Raw genomic sequence first — 20,563 nt, 5'->3', positions numbered from 1 at the left:
AGCCCGTAGCGCCATGTCGAGCTCTCCAGCCCAGCGACACCATAGCGAGAGCCACTGGCGTGCGAACCGCAATCCCAATGCCAGTCCTCTGGGCGGATATGGGCTATCGCAACAGTCGACGGGAGTAGCGAACAAACTCGGCAACTTCTTCGACGGCGGTCGCTCGCTCCCGATGTACAAGGATAAGCCGTACTTTGCGCCGCGGCGTACAGCGACGAGGAGTAGGCGGAAGAAGATCCTGTACGGCGGGTTGTGTGTGTTCGTCTTGGTCTGCCTGTGGTATTATACGGCGGGGTCCTATGAGCGGCATTGGCATGGGTTAGACACGCCTGACACGCCCAAGGGCGAGGAAATGTGGAAGTGGCTACAGAGTCTTGGGGATCCGGCGACCGAGATTGAAGACGGTCAGCATCAGAATATCGATTGGAATGCGCGAAGGGAAAAGGTTAGGGATGCTTTCATTATTAGCTGGGATGGATATGAGCAACACGGATGGGGTATGTTTCCTTTCAATAGGGATGTTCTGGGATCACGCTGACGAGATTTATGGCTAGGATATGACGAATACAAACCGATCGCGAAGGAAGGAAGACAGATGGTGCCAGGAGGGCTGGGCTGGATTATCGTTGACGCCCTCGATACGCTCATGATCATGAATCTGACCTCGCGGGTTCAACACGCGCGGAACTGGATCCACAACTCGCTACACTACAATCAAGACCACGACGTCAACACATTCGAGACGACCATCCGTATGTTGGGCGGTCTGCTGTCGGCGCATTATCTTTCCACCGCTCATCCCGGACTCGCCCCAATCGCCGACGACGATGCGGGCTCACCAGGAGAGGATCTGTATATTGAGAAGGCAACCGACTTGGCGGATAGACTGCTGGGCGCTTTCGACTCTGGGTCAGGAGTGCCGTATGCCAGCATCAATCTGAATACGTCAACTGGTATTCCTGCGCATTCAGACAATGGGGCTTCATCTACGGCGGAGGCTACCACTGTTCAACTCGAGTTCAAGTACTTGGCCAAACTCACGGGAGAGGCGGAGTACTGGCGTGTGGTGGAGAAGGTGATGCAAGTGGTTGACGACCAGAAGATGGAAGACGGCCTGCTACCGATCTACATCTATCCAGACTCTGGACATTTCCGGGGAGACAACATTCGCCTGGGGAGTCGCGGCGATTCTTACTACGGTGAGTGAGCCAAGGTGTCTCTCAGTGGATGACCTACTAATAGTGGCTCTAGAGTATCTTATCAAGCAGTATTTGCAAACATCTAAACAGGAGCCCATATATAAAGAGCTCTGGGATGAGTCGCTGATGGGCGTCCGCAAGCATCTGATTGCTTACACCAAGAATGCTCAGCTGATGATCTTGGGGGAGAAGCCATCTGGACTCCAGGGGAAACTGTCGCCGAAGATGGATCACCTGGTCTGCTTCATGCCGGGCACTATTGCTCTAGGAGCGACCGGCGGCGTGCCATTGAGCGAAGCCCGGAAGTCTCCCGACTGGACCCAACGGCAGGACGAAGAGATTCTGCTTGCGCGGGAACTGATGAAGACATGCTGGGCGACATACCTCGCGACTGAGACGGGTCTGGCTCCGGAAATCACGTACTTTACCTTGGACGACCCTCCGAAGATGTTCCACGACATGTACCCGGACTCGACGATGAGCGCGGGCAACCGCAAGTCCCATGGGAAGGACCTGCCTCTGAAGTCACAGCCTCTTTACCCGCTGGACGACAAGTCCCTCGGTTGGCGGGAAGACATCCAGATCCAGAGTCAGGACCGCCATAACCTCCAACGGCCGGAAACGGTCGAGTCACTGTTCTACATGTACCGTGTGACCGGGGACGAGATGTATCGCCAGTGGGGGTGGGAGATGTTCAAGTCGTTTGTCCGCCACACGGCGGTGATCGAACATGACCCGTCACACGAGACCGATGTCCCTCCCGATGCTGATTCTGCCACTGGCGCTGCCGGAGCGAAAGCCGAGAAAGTCGCGCGTCCGTCGCGGATTACGGGATTCACGTCGCTGAGCAACGCCAACACCGTGCCCCCTGTAACGCGGGACAACATGGAGAGTTTCTGGATGGCAGAGACTCTCAAGTATTTCTACTTGCTCTTTTCCGACCGGGACTTTATCTCTCTGGAGGACCACGTATTCAACACGGAAGCGCATCCGCTGCCGCGGTTTCAGCCTACGGGGGATTTGAAGACGGGGTGGACGCGGAAGCCTCGCTAGAGGGGTCTAGTGCAAGGTATCTAGATGAGATGCTGTACATATATACATTTCAGGATGTTTCGAGCAATAGCATAATGCAGTAACGAGGCTGCTTTCAGTATTAATTCCTAATCTATGAGGCCGACCGGTCCAGCGCCGCCTGGATCAGTTTCTTATACCCGCGCACGGCCTCCTCGAGCTGCGCGACGGTCAATGCTTCGTTATCGCCGTGCGCAACGTGAATACTCCCCGGCCCATACAGGTACCGCTTGACCTTGCCATCCGGACGGGGATGCAGCTGCAGGTTCGGCACGTCAGTCCCGTAGTTGACGGTGGTCACATCGAACCCGGGAACATCGGTATCCAAGTCCTGCGGACCATACCCCTCCAGCCTAAAGTTGACGACCACCCGGTCGTCGCCGCCGGTCGCGTCCCGGACGGCCTTGAGCACGATCTCGCGCGCCTCGTCGTCCGTCCCCGCCGCCAGCCGCACGGCGACGCCCGCGCGCGCAGAGCTCGGCACCACGTTCGTCGCGACGCCGCCCTCCATCCGCCCGATGTTGACCGTCGTGCGACCGTACTTGTTGCTGGCGGGCAGACCGCCCTCCTCGGCGGGGATCTCGCCCAGCTGGTCCACGCGCGCCAGCGCCGGCAGGATGGCGGAGATGGCACTCTCGCCCAGCCAGGGATAGCCGGAGTGGGCGGCGTGGCCGTGCGCGACGACCTCGAAGCCCAGCATGCCCTTGTGGCCGGCGACGAGGGCCAGCTCGGTCGGTTCGCCGAAGATGACGGTGTGGAAGCGGCTCGGGGAGGGGTTGAGGCGTGGCGACGCCGAGAAGGCCTTCATGCCGTCGCCGCCGGTTTCCTCGCCGACGACGAAGAGGAGGCCCAGGGGCGCGGCGGGCTGGGCGGCGAGGGTGTCGAGGACGGCAAAGATCTGGGCTGCGACGCTGCCTTTGGCGTCTACAGTGCCGCGGCCGGCGATGAGGATGTTCCTGTCGTCGGTGTCGTTGGCATCGCGGTGCAGCGAGTATGGGATGAAAGGGGGGACGGTGTCGATGTGGCTGGTGAGGAGGATCTGGGGGCCCTGGCTCGGGCGCGACTCATCCAGGGAATGGGACTTGGGGAAAGCGAAGATGTTGAAGCGTGCATCCGATTCCGTGGTGACGGGCTGCTTGATCACGGTGAAGTTGTGGGATTCCAGGAAATCAGCCACAAAGGCGCCAGCTGCGCCCTCATTTCCGGAGATGGACTCGATTGAGACGAGGTCTCGATGGAATGAGAGTAGGGGCGAGGCCTTTACAACGTCGTCCAGAGAGTTTTGGCTGAACTTTGTCAGAGTCTCACCCACGATCGTTGGGATATCTGCCAGAGGCGCCTGCGGAGATGCGGGGTGCGGAGGAGCAGCCACCGAGAGGGCAGCGCTGAGCAGGAGAGACGACAAGGGTTTCATCTCATGAATAGATGCGACCCAGAGATTGGAATTGGGATAGAGTTTTGAGGCTTCGGCGAAACTACTGACAACGTTGATGGACTCTCAAGGGCAAACCACGGTATATCCCATGATCGGAGGGCTCCGACCAGCGACAATGGTGATAGTAGGTCACGTGGTTTGAGTGTCAAGGTTATTCATCCGCTTCTAGAGTGGTACTAGGTACTACGAAATGGCGTGCTCCGTATCCAATGGAGTAATAATGAACTTATTTGATCCCTCGAGTGATCGTTGTGGCTATGAGGGGTCATATAGATCCCTTGGTGTTGGATATAGATAGACCGAATTGATGCATACACTGGACACATGCTGTGTGGCTAATGGATAGTCACTGTACTCCGTACGGAGTCGATATGGCTAGGATCTGAATCAATGTATCAGTTTCCGATTCATTGGTAGGTACTCCGCACCTCTCTGATTGGACTCTGATTGGAGTAGTAGCGTGATGCCATTGCGATCACAGTCGCTGGGGACAATAATTACCCGATCATTACCTCTCGTATTCTGCCGAGGAAAAGGCGAATGAAAATGTTGCCAAGGGATGATTATTCTTACCACTGTGAGTATTCATGGGATTCAGGGAGAAAACCATGGAATCAAACGAGGTCACACTTACGTCAAACACTGGGTCCTCCTCAGCCATGAGGTCGTACCCAATGGACGGCCATGTGGTCCTGACGGCGGGCGCCAGGGCTTGCTCGTCATAGGCTGTCCCGTGTCCAGTGTACACAGTAGAAAAGAGAAAGCAATCTAACATGCCAACTGTACAGTACTTTTTTCACTTGTACATACATCTTATTACCACTCCGTACATGTACATAGCACATATACATAACAGAAGGTATGCGAACTCATCAGTGGCTTGATTGCTCAGGTAGAGCCATCCATGCGGTAGATAGTGCACAGAGGTCCTAAAACTGTCGCACGACAGCTCAGCTCAACCTTCTTTTCTAGTACTAGTCTATCTAGTGATCAGTTAGTATTCTGATGATAATAGAAATAGAGCTATGACGATAAAGGCTTTCGTCTATCAAGTCCATCAGAGTCTAGAAGACGCTGTTCTTTGCTTGTTTGGGGTCAAAAGTGGGTTATCCCTAAGCGGTGGACTCCGATCTCGCACCAGGATTAGCCAACAGGTGATTGGTAATACCTTAAGCACTAAACTAGCAGGAATAAGACAAGACATCCGCAACGGTTTCCGTCGGACAGTTGAATGCTGAATCAGGTCAGCTGCATTGTTAGATATATTCTTATTATTCTTAAGACTTGCAACATTATGAGACATCTGGAGTCTAATCATACTAATAGTAAATAACGAGGGAGTTTATTGCCCTGAACAGAGAACTGTAAATTATCCTTCTAGAAGAACTCTGTGGACGGGAGAAGCCAGAGCAAACCKTGGCAACTGGCGAGCAGAGCCCTCAGGCAAACCGGGTTCCATGGCTCACGCACAGCGGAACGCACGGAGGCCTTTACTTTTTTCAGCATCTGCTGTGTTCTGATTCGCAAGTGCCACTGTTTTTCTTCTCTTTTTTTTTTGCCCTTTCTTTTGTCTGGGCCTGGTTCTAATAATTATTGGACATGGACATGGAGAATTGGAGATGGTCGACTAGTTCAATTGAGCCTTGGAGAATTGACCCTGGTAGAGTAATACTCGCGGCTGCTAAGAAAAGAAATGAGAAAATCCTTCCATTTCGCCTCTCTTTGCATGTTCTTCGTATTAGGAGTATCACAGACATTTCCAATCCATCGGTTTGTAGATATCCTATCCTCGTCTTGTCCTCTCCTTCTCCTCCTCTTCCTCTTCCTTCGGTCAACAGTCACACTCGCACCATTCGCCGCGTTTTCTCCCGATCCTTGTGGTTGTGAAGGATTGATTGTTTGGTCGCTAGCTTGCGTGCTGGATTGAGACACTGCATCTCTCTCCCTCATCATCCTCCACTGAGCTGTCATCCTTCTTCTTCCTCGGTCTGTCTTCCTCCCACTCATCTGCTCCACGTCTGCATCTGCTGTCGGCCCTACCGCCTGTTCGTCGCCTTCAGGCCCAAAATATCCTTCGCCGCTGTTCTTCAATCAATCACGTCTCTGTAATCAGAAACAAAAAGCAATTATCTCAATCATCTATCTATCGGCGAACTGGTTTTCCTCGCTCGCTCAACTCTTTCCTCCTCCTGACTCATCCATCGCGACAACCTCTTTCTTTCCCTCTGGTTGACCGCCACGCCACGTCTACTTCCTGCTCCCAACTCATCGATCCCCTGTTTGGAATAAGGGCTCTTGCCTATTTCCTCTTCTCTTCTGCTGCCTTCAATTCATTAAATACAACCCGACTGGCAAGCGGCAACCCTCAATAGATCATGTCTCTGTATCCTGCTTCGATCCTCTGCTTGTGAACCGCGCATCTGCATGTGAAAGTCTCATCCACAAGAACCCAGTTGCAGTCAACCATACAACCCACCACCACACGGACAATTCCCTGTGCTTGTCCACCATGCTGAAACTCTCACAATTACTAGACGCCAAAGCGCGTAACAGCTCCGATACAAATGCAGACATCTCGCCATTGTCCCGTCAACCCCCTCAGTCCCCGTTGACGGCCGATCTCTCAACCCCGGTCTCGCCCGTGGTCTCACTCTTCTCCTCCAGAGGTCATACGCGTGTCTCCAGCTCCGTCTCCTCCCTGGTCTCGTCCCCTGGTCAGGGAACTTCCATGGAGAGCTCAAGGAGTGCCTTGACAGGAGTGAAGGAGGAACCCCGCCAAGCCAGGGACCTTGAGGAGGAATATTTCCGTACGTCCTTCCCTCCCACCAAACGCTTGCTCTGCTTTGCATACTGATTAATTCTCGGCAGAACATTTTGACCAAGGCATGTCTGTTGTGGACGATGCGTACTTTCGACCCTCGGTCGATTGCTCTGAAAGTTATGATCTGAACGATACGGGAATGGACGCTCCTCATTCCCCCAAGAAAAGACGCGCCGGCAGTCTCTCCGGTACAGGCTTGTCGCGCATTAGTTCTCGCATTTCCACCATATCCAACCGCTGGAAGTCGAATCGCGTGTCGGACGGTCCTGATGCCGTGGACACCGTCGGATCCAGTCTACGGTCCCGGACAAACTCCGCCTCGTCCATCCGTGCCAGCCCGACTGTAAGTCGAGTCGACTCCATCGCGATCCCGCCTTCGCCTGCAAGGACTATCTTTGAGGAACGCCTGAGCGAGTCGGGGGCACAGCCCATCGACATTGCCAAAGCGAACAGCCAGTGCCAGGATGACTCGGACGCCCCGCAAGCCACCACTCCTCTGCTTCCTCCCTTCATGGGGGATGAACCACTGAGTGTTACTGCCTCTAGAGTCCAATCGCCTCTGCAGTCACCGTCGGTGGCCGACGTGTCCGAGGAGTGCCTGGACAACAGCATGACGTTTTCAGACCCTCGTCTGGCAGGCATCCCGTCGCCTCCGCTGTCATCCAAGCCGTCGGTCGCCTCTTTCAATCGTCCACGCGCCAGCACGATGCGGACAGTGTCTGGAGAGGGCCCGTCCTTCTCGTTGACCGATCCAAACGACGAGTGGGCGACCCAACTCGGCCATGCCAATTTCACTGTCCAGCCCGAACCTTACGTGCCTGAAGTCTACGATCTGAGCTCGTTCCGGCAATTACGCGAACACTGGGACCAAGCACAGTGCAACTTCACCAAGCACCTGGTTCGGACCGGTGAACACTACGGTGTGACCTCCACCATCTACAAACTGACCGAGGCCAAATGGGACGCGATCAACAGTGAATGGAAGCGCACCTACGACGAGATGTTGTCCCAACTGGACGCGACCGACGGCTCGCTGATGGGCATCATCCAGTCTCAAGGCAACCCCTGCGAGCCAGTCAAAATTCCTCGGCTCCACGATGAGAAGTTCCCCGAACTGGGCGATGGCGAGATCGTCGGTCCCATGAAAATTGCTCCGGCGCCGACAGCCTGCCGGGGCCGATCCTTGAAACGAAACTTTTTCAAATTCTTCCAGGATCTCGTGTCGCGATCCTGATTTGCATTGCATCCGCTACACCAATTAATGACGATAGAGCACTCCCGAGAGGTCTTCGATGTACAACAACTTGTAATAACCGAGCCTCTGGGGTTGATTGTTTGAGCGTGTGACGACTAATGTCTCTTTTTCTAATGACTGACGACCACCTCCACGTGCCTGTGACTACTGACTCGCAGAGCAATTGCATTCATTCAACATACTTCTTTTCATATGTTCAATATTCTATGACATGAGGACAGATGGGACAAATCTTCTTGTGTGGGGTTTGGGCTGTTCACGATGAGGCGCAAACAGTGCTGCAGATCGTGCAACCGTTCCGTTCCCTGTACCAGGCGCAGTCGATGTCTTGACATGAATCCTGATGTCGATGTGTCTGAGAAGGCGTGTGTACGTCTCTATCCAAAAAAAGGAAAAAAAAGAGAGAAGCATGAAATGATACGGTCTGCCGTGTATATGTATATATGTACCCAATATACCCAACATTTCGATAATGAATCATAGAGATTACTTTGATGTCCCTATTGCTTCGTAAGGCCATAGTCGAGTTTAGTGAAATCAGAAAAGGGTATCATAAATCAGAGTACATCTCCTCCGCCGATCCTCCGGCTGTCCCATATCAGCCAGTCATGCCGTGCCGTTTCTGAAGGTGGTCGACACTTTGCTTATCGCAGGATCATACTGCTGGGCCCTTATCTGTCGGTCGTTACCTCAGCAGCGTGCACCCACGCCTAAGAGGCAGGGCAGGCAAGCCCTCCACTATAGACAGCGTCATATGTAAGATAAAGCCACGCAAGCAGACAGACATGCGGCAGTGATGAGCTGCTAGTAAACGTCTGCAAGAATCAAATCCAGTACTGCCTCCATATCCGTCTTGCTTCGTCGTCCCCCTGAAACCGGAAATCCACGCGGACGATATCACTGAAACCTTCCTCCATGGTGGGCTCTTTGAAGCGTTTCAGAAAATCGCCGAATGCGATGCCAGGGAGTGGCGCGCGGGATTCCGGGTTCTACAGCGATTTAAATCGTCAGTCTCCTTTTCAACATTAGAGACAAAAAGAGAGACGTACCAAGGATCGATTCGCGGAGCGGACGGCGTTGTTGTGCTTGCACAGTTCCGGCGGACTGGTGAAGTAGACACATCGGATGGGGACGTTGAATTCGTTTGCGACGCGCACCCATTCGGCGCGTGTGTTGGGGTCTGCGTTTGTGTTGTCTGTCATGGCGTCAGCAACGTGTGTCTGGGTGCTTGCTGGAGGTTTTTAATGGGATAGAACCTACCCACGACGACGGAGGAACCCGCTGCGAGAAACTCTTTGGCGACTTTGATACATTTCTGTCTCTGTTGGCATCCAGTATTAGTGTACCGTTCTTAGGTTCACGGGGATTGTACGGCAATCGTACCGTCTTGAGGATGTCCTGGTTGACTCGCTCGTAACCCAGCGGCTCGAGGTGATTCCAGTAAAAGGTAGATTTACCGGCTCCAGGGCTGCCGCAGAAGATGACGAGCTCCCTGGGACTTTGGCGGGCGAAAGGGACAGGCACTGCGGGTTGGTCATTGGTATGCATTCAGCTATGGAAATGGACAAAAGTGAGACTAACCGTTCTCCTCGGTGTCAGTCTTGAGGTATGAAGACGGGTTGAATGGCTCCTGGACATCTTGGGCCGCCTGATTCAGGAAGAACTCTTCGGGTGTCTTGAATGGGATCCCGACGTTCATCGCGAAGCCTCTATGACGCGGTTCGCTTAGCGACAACTTCTTGGCCTGTTGCAGGATGAGAACTTACCGGTCTACATTGGAGTGATCTCGGGGACGCCCGGCCGCATCACCCACGTAGACTGATGCCGACAGGTCGACGCCAAAGACGTCGAGGTCGTAGTCTTCCACAAACTCCCTCCACATTCCCGTGCGCGGTTTTCTGTTCTCGTCGTCTGCCGTAGCGGCATAGACGCTGATGGGGATGTCTATCTGGCGCATCACGCCCGTCACCCTTTCCTTGAAATTAGTCAAGCTCTTGGAATCGGCTCGGCCGCCCTTCAGGTCTTTCTGCAGGCTGATCCTCTTCTGGTTGGACATGATCACGATGTGGTACCTGCGGTTGCGGTTAGCTCGATTGCCGCCATGAAAGAGACGTGCTACCTGCCCCTCCGCGTTCAGCTCCTGGAGTTTTGTCGGTACATTGGGAGAAAACCACTTCCAGTCTGAAGAGTCCCGGGGAAAGGTGTTGCCGGAGGCTGTCACAACCAAGGTGGAGTCCTGCGTCGTGCGTGGTCAGTTTGTCTTCGAGTCGCGTGAAAAGCCAGCAGAGCCTACAAAATCGAAGGCGGCCACTTTGGCCTTCTCTCTTCGTGCAGGTTGTTCACCCGGACTGGTCGTATACTTTCCGATCACAAGGCTGTTGTTGACGACCCTCCATGTGATCTTCTCAGGCTTCTTCTGAGATGCAGGTGTGAAAAAGGAGGCGACAGTGCGCTCTGGGCCCGTAAGCTGATGCCATTGCAGTCCTGTATATACCATGGATGACTTACTTGTGACTGTTGACTCGACTTTTCTTTTGAGCGGCGGCGGAGAGATGGCTCTGGTTGGCGAGGCGGCTCTTTTGGCTGCCCCGGACATTATCCTGAGTGTTACTACCCAACTGAGTATCTTGACGGATGTAAAGTCTACTTGATGTGGTTGTGGTTGAATTTATAAGGAGAAAGTGACAAAATCTGATCCTGCGGGGTTACGGGCTTGAGAACTGACTGAAACCCGGCATCAAATGGTCGACTATGGTCGATGAAATCAGGAAATTGGCATTTATGCAGCGAGATGAAGAAGCTAGAGAGGTCGAACAGATTGTGTTGCGTTACTTGACTGAGATATATCAAGATTGGGGACAAGTTGAGGTTGACGCGCCCGCACGCGTAATGAGGTTCACGAAGTCACATGGTCTATATAAGTTCAAAGTGCCTGAGACAGTGGCAGACAGACATTACGCACCAGCAACAAAATCTAGCCTCAAAATTTATCGGATTGTCGTTGCTATCTCTTTTTACTTGAAAATGGCACAGTCCTGGGAAGTATTCAATCCAACGCCAATAGACATTGCCGGGTATAATGCTAGTGTAACTATCAAAGCATAGACATGAAATCACTTGGCTCGAGTATCCAAGGACAATCGATCCGCTTGTTCCAGACGAACAGCAGACTTCAACTGCTCCCTTAGCCCGAAGAGATGCTGAGAGGCAATCTTCATGGTCTCCTGATTGCCGCCATCCTGGACTGTGATGGCGGCCTGTAGGACGTAGCCTCCACTTCTGTCAAGTAGTGTCATTTCCTTTAGAGCTGGCAATTGCCGCCGAGGCTCTTGAGATTCGGTGGGGTAGTGTAGGACGCGATGTAGAAAAATGACAATGTCGTTATGAATGAAGATATCACCCTCCACCGCATACTCGGTGACAAAGCTGTATCGGAGTCAATTAATAGTTTCTAGGGTCTAAAACAAGGAAATATTGACTGACTTGTAACCCCAGGCATTCATCGGGACTGTAATATCGCCTTTAGGCAGACTAGCACTGGCCATCAGCCGGGCTGTGACGGCCGATCTGGTCGCTGCCTCCGGGATATCCCTAAACTCCAATTTCCAGGGTTGGTTCTCGTAGTCATAGTAGTGCGTACGGACGGACGATTTCTCATCCGTCCCTGACATGTGTGCATCTTGGTCGGCGACCGGCGAAGCAGGTGCGCCAAAATCAGCCTCGGAAACAGGGCCAACGACCTGGGTATAGAACATGCCACCATTGAGCATCTTGTTCAGTCGCTGCAATTCTGCGCCCTGCAGATCCTGACTGGCACCTACACGGACATTGACCAGTCCGGGTTTACGGTATGCTTTGAAGACCAGTCGTCTTTCTAGGCGGTGTTGAGGTTGCATGGCAGTCAACCCTGCCAGCTGTTGGAGCAACTCATGATGCTGATGCGCCGGTACCGAGGCGAAAAGCAACAGCTCATGCATGATGCGTCATATGAAGACGAAATAGGGTCGGGTTGGTGGTCGAATGATATAAGTCGATGGTTACTGATACGCTCTGATCACGGGAATCGCAACGGCCGACGACCACAATAGCTGCCTGAGGCACTACGTACTGGTGCCTGACAAATCCGGATCCGTCGGCGTTAGGAACGGGCAAAAGTTCAAAAAGCGCGACGGGTAAAGTCGGGGAGCGGGAGGCGGAATGCACCGAATAGGAAATTCGGCCTGAGGGTCGTTGACATTCAACGGACCATTGTGAGTTCGTAGGCTGATCGTCCAGTTAGAACTGCGAACAGGTCAACGGGGAGCGGATTAACTAAGTTTCCGGCTATCAGGGGAGGTGATGTCGTAAAAGTGTTTGATAATCTTAAGGCTAAGACTGATACCGTTCTTGGCTTTGAGGAGGTATGCCTGGTGGATGATGATACTTGGACACAACTTCTCACATGTTTCGGGGATAACTGGACGTCCAACACATGTCTCTGACTCTCTAGTGCATTCGGTGACTTGTCTACCTGAGACGGACTGAGATGGACGGTGGTATGATTTGAGGATATGACCCTAGTCTCTACGGCTGGTTCGTACTTTTGATGTGATACGTTGCAACGCCATAGTAGATCATCCATAAGTTCGGTCTCCGAGGTGAGGGGAAAGAGTATTGATGAGGAGCAATGCGTAAGGCATGAGAATGAAGAATAGGCTCACCGAGAATGCGGGTTGGGTAAGGATCTGGGGAAGATCTCGGCAGCTCAATTCCCATATCAGCAGTAGACAGATACGTTAGTACGCAAGGTTGCAACTCGTATCCGAGCGGAGCTGGACACCGTTGGAGTACGGACGACGGAGTTAGCATGATCTGATGCTGACGCCGGCATGGGGTGATCCCCTCAATATTCCATCCTCGACCCAGTCTACCTGTGCAGCTGCAGCCTAAATGAGGTCTCCCGGCGTTCCTTTCCAATCAGAGATCAGCAGAGGAAAGACTACTGAGAAAGGCGTGAGAATCCTCCTCCGCAAATTCCGAGGGACCCTTGCATGAGTGCGGAAGAAGTCATTCAAGTGCATACAATGTACAAGTAACAGAGACTGAAAAACAGAAGACTACACAATAATAAAAATTACTGGATCCGGTATCTTCATAGAGTCAAGTCAAAGGAAAGGATGGTCCGAATTATCTCTCTTTTCCCGCTGGACGCAAAAGGCCGGTGGAGAGGGACACTCCCGCTGCGCTTGGGAGGAGAGTTAAGCTAACCACACCACCACCGGCACCTTATCAGAATAATGTGAAACCCACCCTCCTCGCTTCCTCCCCTCCTCCTCCTCTTCCTCCTCTTATTTTAACTTAGATTCCCACTCATTGTTCCCTCTTCAGTCTTTCCAACCTCTCAGTCTCTTTATATCCATTTCACTTACTTTGTATACTTCCATTACACCTTCGCTCGACACCAGGCTGGGTAGTCGGCCTGCTAGCAATAATCAAAATTTTGCTATACTGAAAAAGGCTACCTCGGGCGGATCGGACAGTACCGGATCTGTTCAATTTCTCACGCAATTCTCCTCAATTGATAATCTTCTCAACCTACTTTCTCTACCGCACCATCTCTCCTTTCGATTCTCTCGATTCTCCCTACATAACAGCTTCGACTCATTCAAAATGCGTGCCACTGTTGCTCTGCGAAGCGTCGCTCGGACTCCTCTGATCCGCTTTGTCGGTCGGCGTTCTGTGCCTCGTACGTATTATCTAGTCAGCTCCTGGTAATCTATTTATTCAGTAAACTAACCATGCTGTTTCCGCTCCTACTCAGAATCCATTGATCACACTCCTCGCCCTCACCCTGCTTCTCCCTCGGGCGTTCTCCCCGACTCTTTTGCTGCCTACCGCTCCAAGGCTCAGCAGCATGGCCCTCTCGGTCGCGCTTCTTTCTCTCAGGGATCCGTCGGCCGTTCGGCCGGCGCTTCTCTCGGCCCTGTTCAGCCCCAGCAAGGCGAATTCTTCGATCGTGCCGAGCTTCCCACCAGATTCCACCGTCTGCCATGGACTGAGGCTGAGATTGAGGCCATTGAGACTGGTGGGGCGAGCCTTTATGCTTAAACAACACGCGTGGACGCGTATATGAGGGATGACACGATTGATGTGGAAGCTCATGTCGACGATCGCAAAGTGACTCGGTAAATGACACGTCAGGACGGAGGAAGTAGTCGCCATTGGCTGATCGGAGGTCATGGGGATGATAGTCGTCTTGCTGTTACTTATGGCTTCAACAAGAGCCGTGGTATTGGTACGTCCAGTGTACCGTACCTTGACTAGCAGCACTTCACCCCCGTGCTGGTGATAAGTCGTCGAACAAACGACGGCTGTCACCTCCGTCAACGGCTGTGCCTGGCCGCCTGTCTCCGACTGTTTCTCTCCTTTTCTTCTTTTGCTCAATTCTATTTGCCAATTCCTTTGGAAGGCGCTGGTGGTTTGCAAGTCATCGCACTTAGCGGTTACAAGTTGGGTCTATTTTCGGGCGCGTTCAACACCATGGGGTTTCTTTTGATGTTTGACTGTGGAATATCAGGGTCTAGAAACATCTGTACATATTACTATAAAAGTCTGCTGGAATGGTTAGACTGTTTTCCGTCGAGAGGTTCGGCTTCCTCTCTCTGGTTATTGTTGACAACAGGAGTCTCAACGATGAAACTACAATGCATTTCTGAAAACCAAATCACCTTTGGGCTGTCTTTCCTGGGATCTGTAAATTGTTTTAGGCATACATAGACACGAAAAGTGTCCTTTGAAATGCTTGCACTCGGTCTGGAGCATGATCCTCGCATAACCTATTTCCATTGTTCGTCCCACGTGTCCCGATTCGCTGTAGCTTAATCAGTCGACCCTGGCCTGTCAACCTATCAGCACTACACCTCTCAACTACAGTCTGCAAGCAAAGAAGTAATCCTAAGGTTTTTGTTCACTACGCAGTACAGCTTTATCTCTAGACGATCAACTGTGGCACATGAAACCTCTATCATAGAGCCAGAGCCTTCAAGATGGCTAGAAGCGACGTGCGAAACACCATTGCGTTTACTGAAGTAGACGAGACCAACCATCCCACAGCAACTTATGTCTATTCCGAAACTCAAGAACATCTCAACAATCCACATGAGAAGAGTCTCCACAAATGGGGAAGGGTCGATGTGATGGTGTGTCAAGCCTTGATCCTTAGACTTATACGTGACTTGCACTCTCATGCAACTGCTCGGACTCGGCCATTGATCTTTACTATCAGTATAGAGACGCTGGACATTGATTGACAATATACCAGCATCCTTCTTCTACTCCCCAATCTCCATGGTCTCTAATGACCTTCGTCAACCTGCTTGTCGATGTTTTCCTGCCGTCTGGGTATCCCCACAGTGTTACCGATGATTATCTGCCGTAAGGATACCTTCCAGTTCCTGATAGAACATGAGTTGCTAATCATACAAAGGTATCAAATCTTCGTAAGGACCCGATACAATAGATTCTCGACATTTCCCGCCACATGCGGTACACATGGCTCACCAGAAAAGCTGACGCCTCGCCTCAGGACTCCCTCCAGGCATTCTGCAGCTCCATTGCTGGTCTCTTATCCTCCAGAGCCGTACTCCAAGGTGTCGGTGTCGGCAACGCGAACGCCTCTCCAACCTCTGCTCTCCTCCTGCACATMCTGCAGGACTCCTCCGGCCGGATCGCCACGATCCTATTTGCCCATCGCGTCGGGACGGCCCTCGAGCCTGAATGCAAGATGTACCGCCTCGCGGCCGATGTGTTCAACGACGTCGCCATGATTCTGGATTGCCTGTCGCCCATGATCCCCGCAGGAGTCGGTCGGGTTGGGGTACTGAGTGCTGCGGGCGTGCTGCGCGCTCTGTGCGGTGTTGCAGGGGGCAGTTCCAAGGCGAGTCTCAGTGCCCATTTTGCTCGTGGGGGGAACCTCGCTGAAGTCAATGCTGTAAGTGGCCGCGGACTGCCCCAAAGTCAGCGTACTGAACTATGTCTGTAGAAAGACTCGTCGCAAGAGACGATCATCTCCCTGATCGGGATGCTGGTGAGTTTTCGTCTTTGCGAACTCCTGAGATAGCTTGGCAGGTGCTCACACGCACACATATAGGTCGGCTCCTTCGTCGTGTCCCGCGTCACAAGCTTCGCAGCCACCTGGGCCAGCCTCCTGTTCCTGCTCACCATCCACCTGGGCATGAACTACGCCGCCGTGCGCGCCGTCCAGATGACCAGTCTCAACAGACAGCGCGCCAACATTGTCTTTTCCACCCTGCTCGAGTCGGACCCGGCTCTGGATCTCCATAGCCTCGGTCTTAGCAGAGAAATCTACCATCCAACCCCACCGTCCGCCCAGCAAACTTGCTTGACAACATCAAAGTCACCGCTTACACCCGCCGATGTCTCCAAACAAGAAAGGGTCTTCGAACCCGACGGTATCTTAAAGTGGACGTCAGCTTCCACCCAATGCCACAAACTCGGGTACTGCCAGATCGGCATCTCCCTCGACCAATTCCTCCGCCTGTCGTCGACGAGCGCCAGCACCAGCACAAGCACAAGCACAAAGATACGAACATCACCGAGCCTCAGAACCACGGTCCCAATGCCAGAACTCTCCACTCTCTTCGCAAAGGAGGATTATCTCCTCTATATGGTGCGGCACGGAGCGCACGGCACCGTCTGGTACGCCAGTCTCGTGCTGAAGAACACCTGCTCCACCAGATCGCAGCTGAAGGGCTGGACGCACGCATTGCTTGCTGCGCGCGTGCTGTATATCTCCGCGTCTGAGGAAGGAGATCGGCAGACCTTGCATGTTATAGCGCGCACACTGGACTTCCTCAATCGCAACGCGAGGTTCGAGCGATATCTGCAGAGTCTTGAGGAGACGGGCTGGGATTTGACTATCGCGGCTTTAGAGACAAGGACTAGGCGGAGGATTGCGGTTGATAACCACGAGTAGCGACGTCGTCTATTTTATGTCTAAAAAAAAGAATCCATAAACCTTTAAAAATCAACCACTGGACATTGTACAGCCAAAAGGCAGTCAGTCGTATTGGGTATCTATATACATGCCAGAGAAGGGTGTCCAGATATGCGAGCTCCAAGATGCGAGACTTGTCAGCATCCAGAGTCGTAAACATGAGTCCATGCATCATCAAACAATCAATCATCATCAAATCATCCAGGGACAACGAGGTCGACCTCGTCGCTCACCTGGACAAGAAAGGAACGCCAGGACAGAGTAACCTCCCATCCAATTTTGCAACAACCAAATTCTATATGATTTTGTGAACCAGACCAGAAGAGGAAAATGCTCGCTCGCTTGACCTCTCACAAAAACTCCTGCTATGAAAATGCAGCCAAAAGAACAAATGCCATGCGTTTGCACCGTTCACTCATATCCAAATAGTCCAAATGCGAAGCGATCGCTTAACAACCCAAATATGAATCCGAGTATGCATGCAGCGCAAGGGTATGCAACCGAGTCGTGTCTATCAAATGATGCAGCGTAAAACATGAGAAAATAGATGCCCAAGACACCTTCTAGGTGGTCCGATCCGCCAGATCGATAAGGACCTCCTAGACTGAAAGAGACAAGAGAGCCATCGGTCGACAGCTTAGCCGTCTAATCATCCATGGAGGATCGCAGATTCTGACTGCCCGAGCTCCCGTTGCCCGAACGCTTCTTGAATCCTAACTTCATCCCCATTTTCTTCCAAGGATTCTCAGTGCGATGCTTCGGACTGTGACCCAAAGTCAAGGAGGGCTCACTCGAGGGTGGTGTGGTCGGAGGAGTCATGGGTTCTCCAGTACCGTAATTAGACTGCATACTTCCTGAGTCGTCGGTCAGAGCAGAGTCACCGCTCGTAGTGGACGAAACCTGGCCGGAAGTGCGGTTACTGGTTTTGCCCGCGGAGGTGACAGCGCCGAACGAGAAGTTGGAGCGGCTAGAATGGCCAGAGGGCGGCCCCGAGGGAACCGGGGCTCCCAACTCCCGGGAGGACTTGGGCGAAAGCCGTCTCCCCCTCTTGACCACATGTTCATCTAAACTCGAGTTCGATACGACGGTGACATCGTCATCGTTCGAGAACAATGGCTCCGACAGCGGCAAAACATGTGCGGATGTAGCATGGGCGTTGAGAAAGGGGAGAAAGATGGACTCTTCCATCAGGTCGTGGACCAGTTTCACGGCGGCATCCAGTGTCTCAGGGGGTGGGGGGGTTTGCGAATTCGCGTGTTGTAGGATCTCCTCCCGAACTTCGCTGGAAACATTGATCTCGCGGGGAGCACCGGGAAGGATGTATGCGGTCAGAAGTCGCTGCCAGAGCATACGCAAATGCTGGCTTTCGGGGCAATCGGTCACAATGGGTGACTCTCGCAGTTGATGGGTTAGCGAGTCGTACGTCTCCCGGTACCGCTTGGCCTCCAAAGTAAATTCCAGAGTTTCGAGGCAGTGATTTTGAGAAAGATACGCCATAAACGCGCTAAGGGTGTATGGAGCAGGTGCCGTATTCGCTAGCACCTCATCGAGTGTTGGTCGCATAGGACAGAGCGCACCCGGTTGAACATTCAGACTCAGCGGACGGGAGCCGGACGAGTCCATATCCTCGTCCGACTCGCTGTCCGACGACGATGACGTCGGCGAGAGTTCGGGCGTCGAAGTAGGAGAGCTGTTCCAGAAGAATAAAGGAGGGTATAAAGACCTCTTTTTGAGCATCGCGTATAGCATGCGGCTCCCTTTTGAGCTTGTTGAGAAATTTGCGTTATTGCACGCAAAGTTGTCCCCTTACCAGAGGTGTATGCAAACCGTGGGGCTTCTCGTTTTCACGTATTTCACGGGTTCTCAGGGAGTCCCCAAATTCCCTGACCCGGATTGCCGAACTGATGACGAACACAGTGGGCGAATGTTCGGTAGTGGAGTGGTGTTGAGTCAATCGGTGTCTGCAGCCTTCCGACACGGAACCCAACCGAGCAAGGATGCAAGAGGCCGTAGTGTATATGCTTTGTATGCGTTCAGTCGAAGGCGCAGAACGGTTGAAGAAGGGTGTTGAATTTTGACGTGTCACCGTATCGTAAGAGAGTGGATGGTTATGATGATTGAGTTATCATTGAACGAGGGGTGAGGTCTGATAAGAGACAAAGGACCGATTAGTCTGCTGCCTGCCGGGAGGTGCGGTATGAGGGTGCGAATATAATATGGCAATAATGAAACAGTAGTTAAGAGTACAACAATAATAGTAAGACAAGAGGTATATCCTAGAAAGGGACAGTTGACATAAAGCAAAGGTGAAAAGGTCTCAGAAAGGGCACATGGATCCAGGAAGAGGGGAAGCGAGCAGTTTTGAATGATAGCGAGACCGAGAGTGAGCCTTAGAGAGGGAACTCAAAGTGGAGAGAGGATTCACAATCGATGATCAGAACAGACCCTTCAGATTTCCAAACCCTGCACGGAAGCGTCGAGCAGCCGGGGGGCGGTTGGGTCCACAGGAACGGCACAGCCAAGGAGGAAGGAGGAAGGAAAATGGAAAAGGGAAATTACTTTTTCCAAGGGAAAAAAGGAAAAGGGCGGAAAAAAAAAAAAAAAAAAAAAAAAAAAAAAAAAAAAAAAAAAAAAAAAAAAAAAAAAAAAAAAAAAAAAAAAAAAAAAAAAAAAAAAAAAAAAGAAAAAAAAGGAAAGGCCGAAAGGAAAAAAGGAATGAAATAATAGACACACACCTTAGGCTTAGGCGTGAGAATTCGGTGGTCCTGAGTTCCAGACTAACCGACAATCGAATCAAATCACAGATTCAACAATTCGACCCAAGGAAGCGCTTCTTTTGCACCACAATCAATTTGGGAAATGACGATACTTCCCGGTCGATCGTAGCAGGGAAGGGCGCCCCCGTGCTCTATCTACTATTAGTATCTACTCTGGAGTATGTACTTTGTTGGTTATCGAGCCGACCTCGGCGGATAAGAGGAGCCACTAGGAACACAAGGCGACGGGGAGAGTGATGATCGGACAATGATGCGAGAGCGGTCCTCTGTTCGCACGTTGGTACGAGAAATTATGGCTGCAAAGACAGGCACAGAACAGAAGAGACCAAATGGATGAAGAGGGAGGAACGACTGGGAGTGGTGTGCCCTTCTTCTACATACCAAAATCATCTCATTAAGAATAGAATTACTAAGGTACTGCCTGCAATGGAAAGCGCAGAGAAGAGACAGAATAAATGTCGAATAAGAGGAGTGAGGATCACGTCATGTCTCCTCCCTAGGGCTACAGGCCGACCAGATAAAGGACAAGAAGGGAAAATGTGCTCGTAACCTGAAAAGAATCTGGAAGCCTTTGGGTGGGGAAGTGTGCGATTGAATCGTGCTCGCCACTGGTCAGGAGATGGAGGGTGGGTCTTTCATCCAACTCACAACCCATGCCAGACAAGAAAAAGGAGAAGATTCCAATAGGGCAGACAGACTAGGCCAAGTGGGCCCAGTACCGCACAGTACCTAAGCGCTGAGTGGCTGAGACTTGGGCACCAGGCGATTTGAAATTCTGGAATAATAAAAAGAAAAGGAAGAGAGTTTTTTGGTGGAGTGAAAACTAGAACAGATATGGTAGGAGTGGAGACCGGCGCCTGTCCGTCCAGAGTCTCTCTGCGCTTCTCTGCCTATCTATCTGTCTCGTGCCCTCTTGCTGTACTGTACTACTCCGAACGAGTGGAATTGGATCCCGTAGAAAATGGCCTTCATCATCCATAAATTGATGGGTTTGGAAATTGTAACCGACC

The 20,563-nt window shown here is 52.2% G+C and overlaps 8 protein-coding genes across 8 annotated transcripts; 4 read left to right on the top strand and 4 right to left on the bottom strand.

Annotated features, from left to right (window-relative positions):
- Window positions 1-13: 13 nt before the first annotated feature.
- Asppvi_008760 (glycoside hydrolase family 47 protein) lies at window positions 14-2,252 on the top strand (the record flags this gene model as incomplete). Its single annotated transcript, XM_043304625.1, has 3 exons — window positions 14-497; window positions 555-1,199; window positions 1,252-2,252. 3 exons carry the CDS (start codon window positions 14-16, stop codon window positions 2,250-2,252), a joined length of 2,130 nt encoding a protein of 709 aa, XP_043160560.1.
- Window positions 2,253-2,364: 112 nt separating this feature from the next.
- On the bottom strand, window positions 2,365-3,684 carry Asppvi_008759 (M20 family metallopeptidase; the record flags this gene model as incomplete). Its single annotated transcript, XM_043304624.1, has 1 exon — window positions 2,365-3,684. The coding sequence occupies one exon, from the start codon at window positions 3,682-3,684 to the stop codon at window positions 2,365-2,367; it is 1,320 nt and encodes a 439-aa protein (XP_043160559.1).
- A 2,530-nt stretch (window positions 3,685-6,214) lies between these two features.
- Window positions 6,215-7,760, top strand: Asppvi_008758 (uncharacterized protein; the record flags this gene model as incomplete). Its single annotated transcript, XM_043304623.1, has 2 exons — window positions 6,215-6,512; window positions 6,574-7,760. The coding sequence occupies 2 exons, from the start codon at window positions 6,215-6,217 to the stop codon at window positions 7,758-7,760; spliced, it is 1,485 nt and encodes a 494-aa protein (XP_043160558.1).
- An 845-nt stretch (window positions 7,761-8,605) lies between these two features.
- Window positions 8,606-10,377, bottom strand: Asppvi_008757 (putative DNA 3'-phosphatase Tpp1; the record flags this gene model as incomplete). Its single annotated transcript, XM_043304622.1, has 8 exons — window positions 8,606-8,770; window positions 8,831-8,976; window positions 9,042-9,102; window positions 9,165-9,304; window positions 9,363-9,490; window positions 9,548-10,017; window positions 10,075-10,235; window positions 10,290-10,377. 8 exons carry the CDS (start codon window positions 10,375-10,377, stop codon window positions 8,606-8,608), a joined length of 1,359 nt encoding a protein of 452 aa, XP_043160557.1.
- Window positions 10,378-10,894: 517 nt separating this feature from the next.
- On the bottom strand, window positions 10,895-11,758 carry Asppvi_008756 (mediator of RNA polymerase II transcription subunit 18; the record flags this gene model as incomplete). Its single annotated transcript, XM_043304621.1, has 2 exons — window positions 10,895-11,207; window positions 11,265-11,758. The coding sequence occupies 2 exons, from the start codon at window positions 11,756-11,758 to the stop codon at window positions 10,895-10,897; spliced, it is 807 nt and encodes a 268-aa protein (XP_043160556.1).
- Window positions 11,759-13,430: 1,672 nt separating this feature from the next.
- Asppvi_008755 (alpha-ketoglutarate dehydrogenase subunit KGD4) lies at window positions 13,431-13,868 on the top strand (the record flags this gene model as incomplete). Its single annotated transcript, XM_043304620.1, has 2 exons — window positions 13,431-13,506; window positions 13,582-13,868. 2 exons carry the CDS (start codon window positions 13,431-13,433, stop codon window positions 13,866-13,868), a joined length of 363 nt encoding a protein of 120 aa, XP_043160555.1.
- A 938-nt stretch (window positions 13,869-14,806) lies between these two features.
- Window positions 14,807-16,755, top strand: Asppvi_008754 (RUS1 family protein; the record flags this gene model as incomplete). The annotated part of the gene is made up of 4 exons (XM_043304619.1): window positions 14,807-14,959; window positions 15,280-15,750; window positions 15,802-15,846; window positions 15,910-16,755. 4 exons carry the CDS (start codon window positions 14,807-14,809, stop codon window positions 16,753-16,755), a joined length of 1,515 nt encoding a protein of 504 aa, XP_043160554.1.
- Window positions 16,756-17,421: 666 nt separating this feature from the next.
- On the bottom strand, window positions 17,422-18,513 carry Asppvi_008753 (regulator of G-protein signaling domain-containing protein; the record flags this gene model as incomplete). The annotated part of the gene is made up of 1 exon (XM_043304618.1): window positions 17,422-18,513. One exon carries the CDS (start codon window positions 18,511-18,513, stop codon window positions 17,422-17,424), a length of 1,092 nt encoding a protein of 363 aa, XP_043160553.1.
- Between the last annotated feature and the right edge of the window lie 2,050 nt (window positions 18,514-20,563).

This window comes from Aspergillus pseudoviridinutans (assembly GCF_018340605.1).
Source record: "Aspergillus pseudoviridinutans IFM 55266 DNA, scaffold_6, whole genome shotgun sequence".
NCBI lineage: Eukaryota > Fungi > Ascomycota > Eurotiomycetes > Eurotiales > Aspergillaceae > Aspergillus > Aspergillus pseudoviridinutans.
The sequence above is the reverse complement of the archived record's forward strand: the minus strand, read 5'-3'. Positions and strand labels throughout refer to the sequence as shown.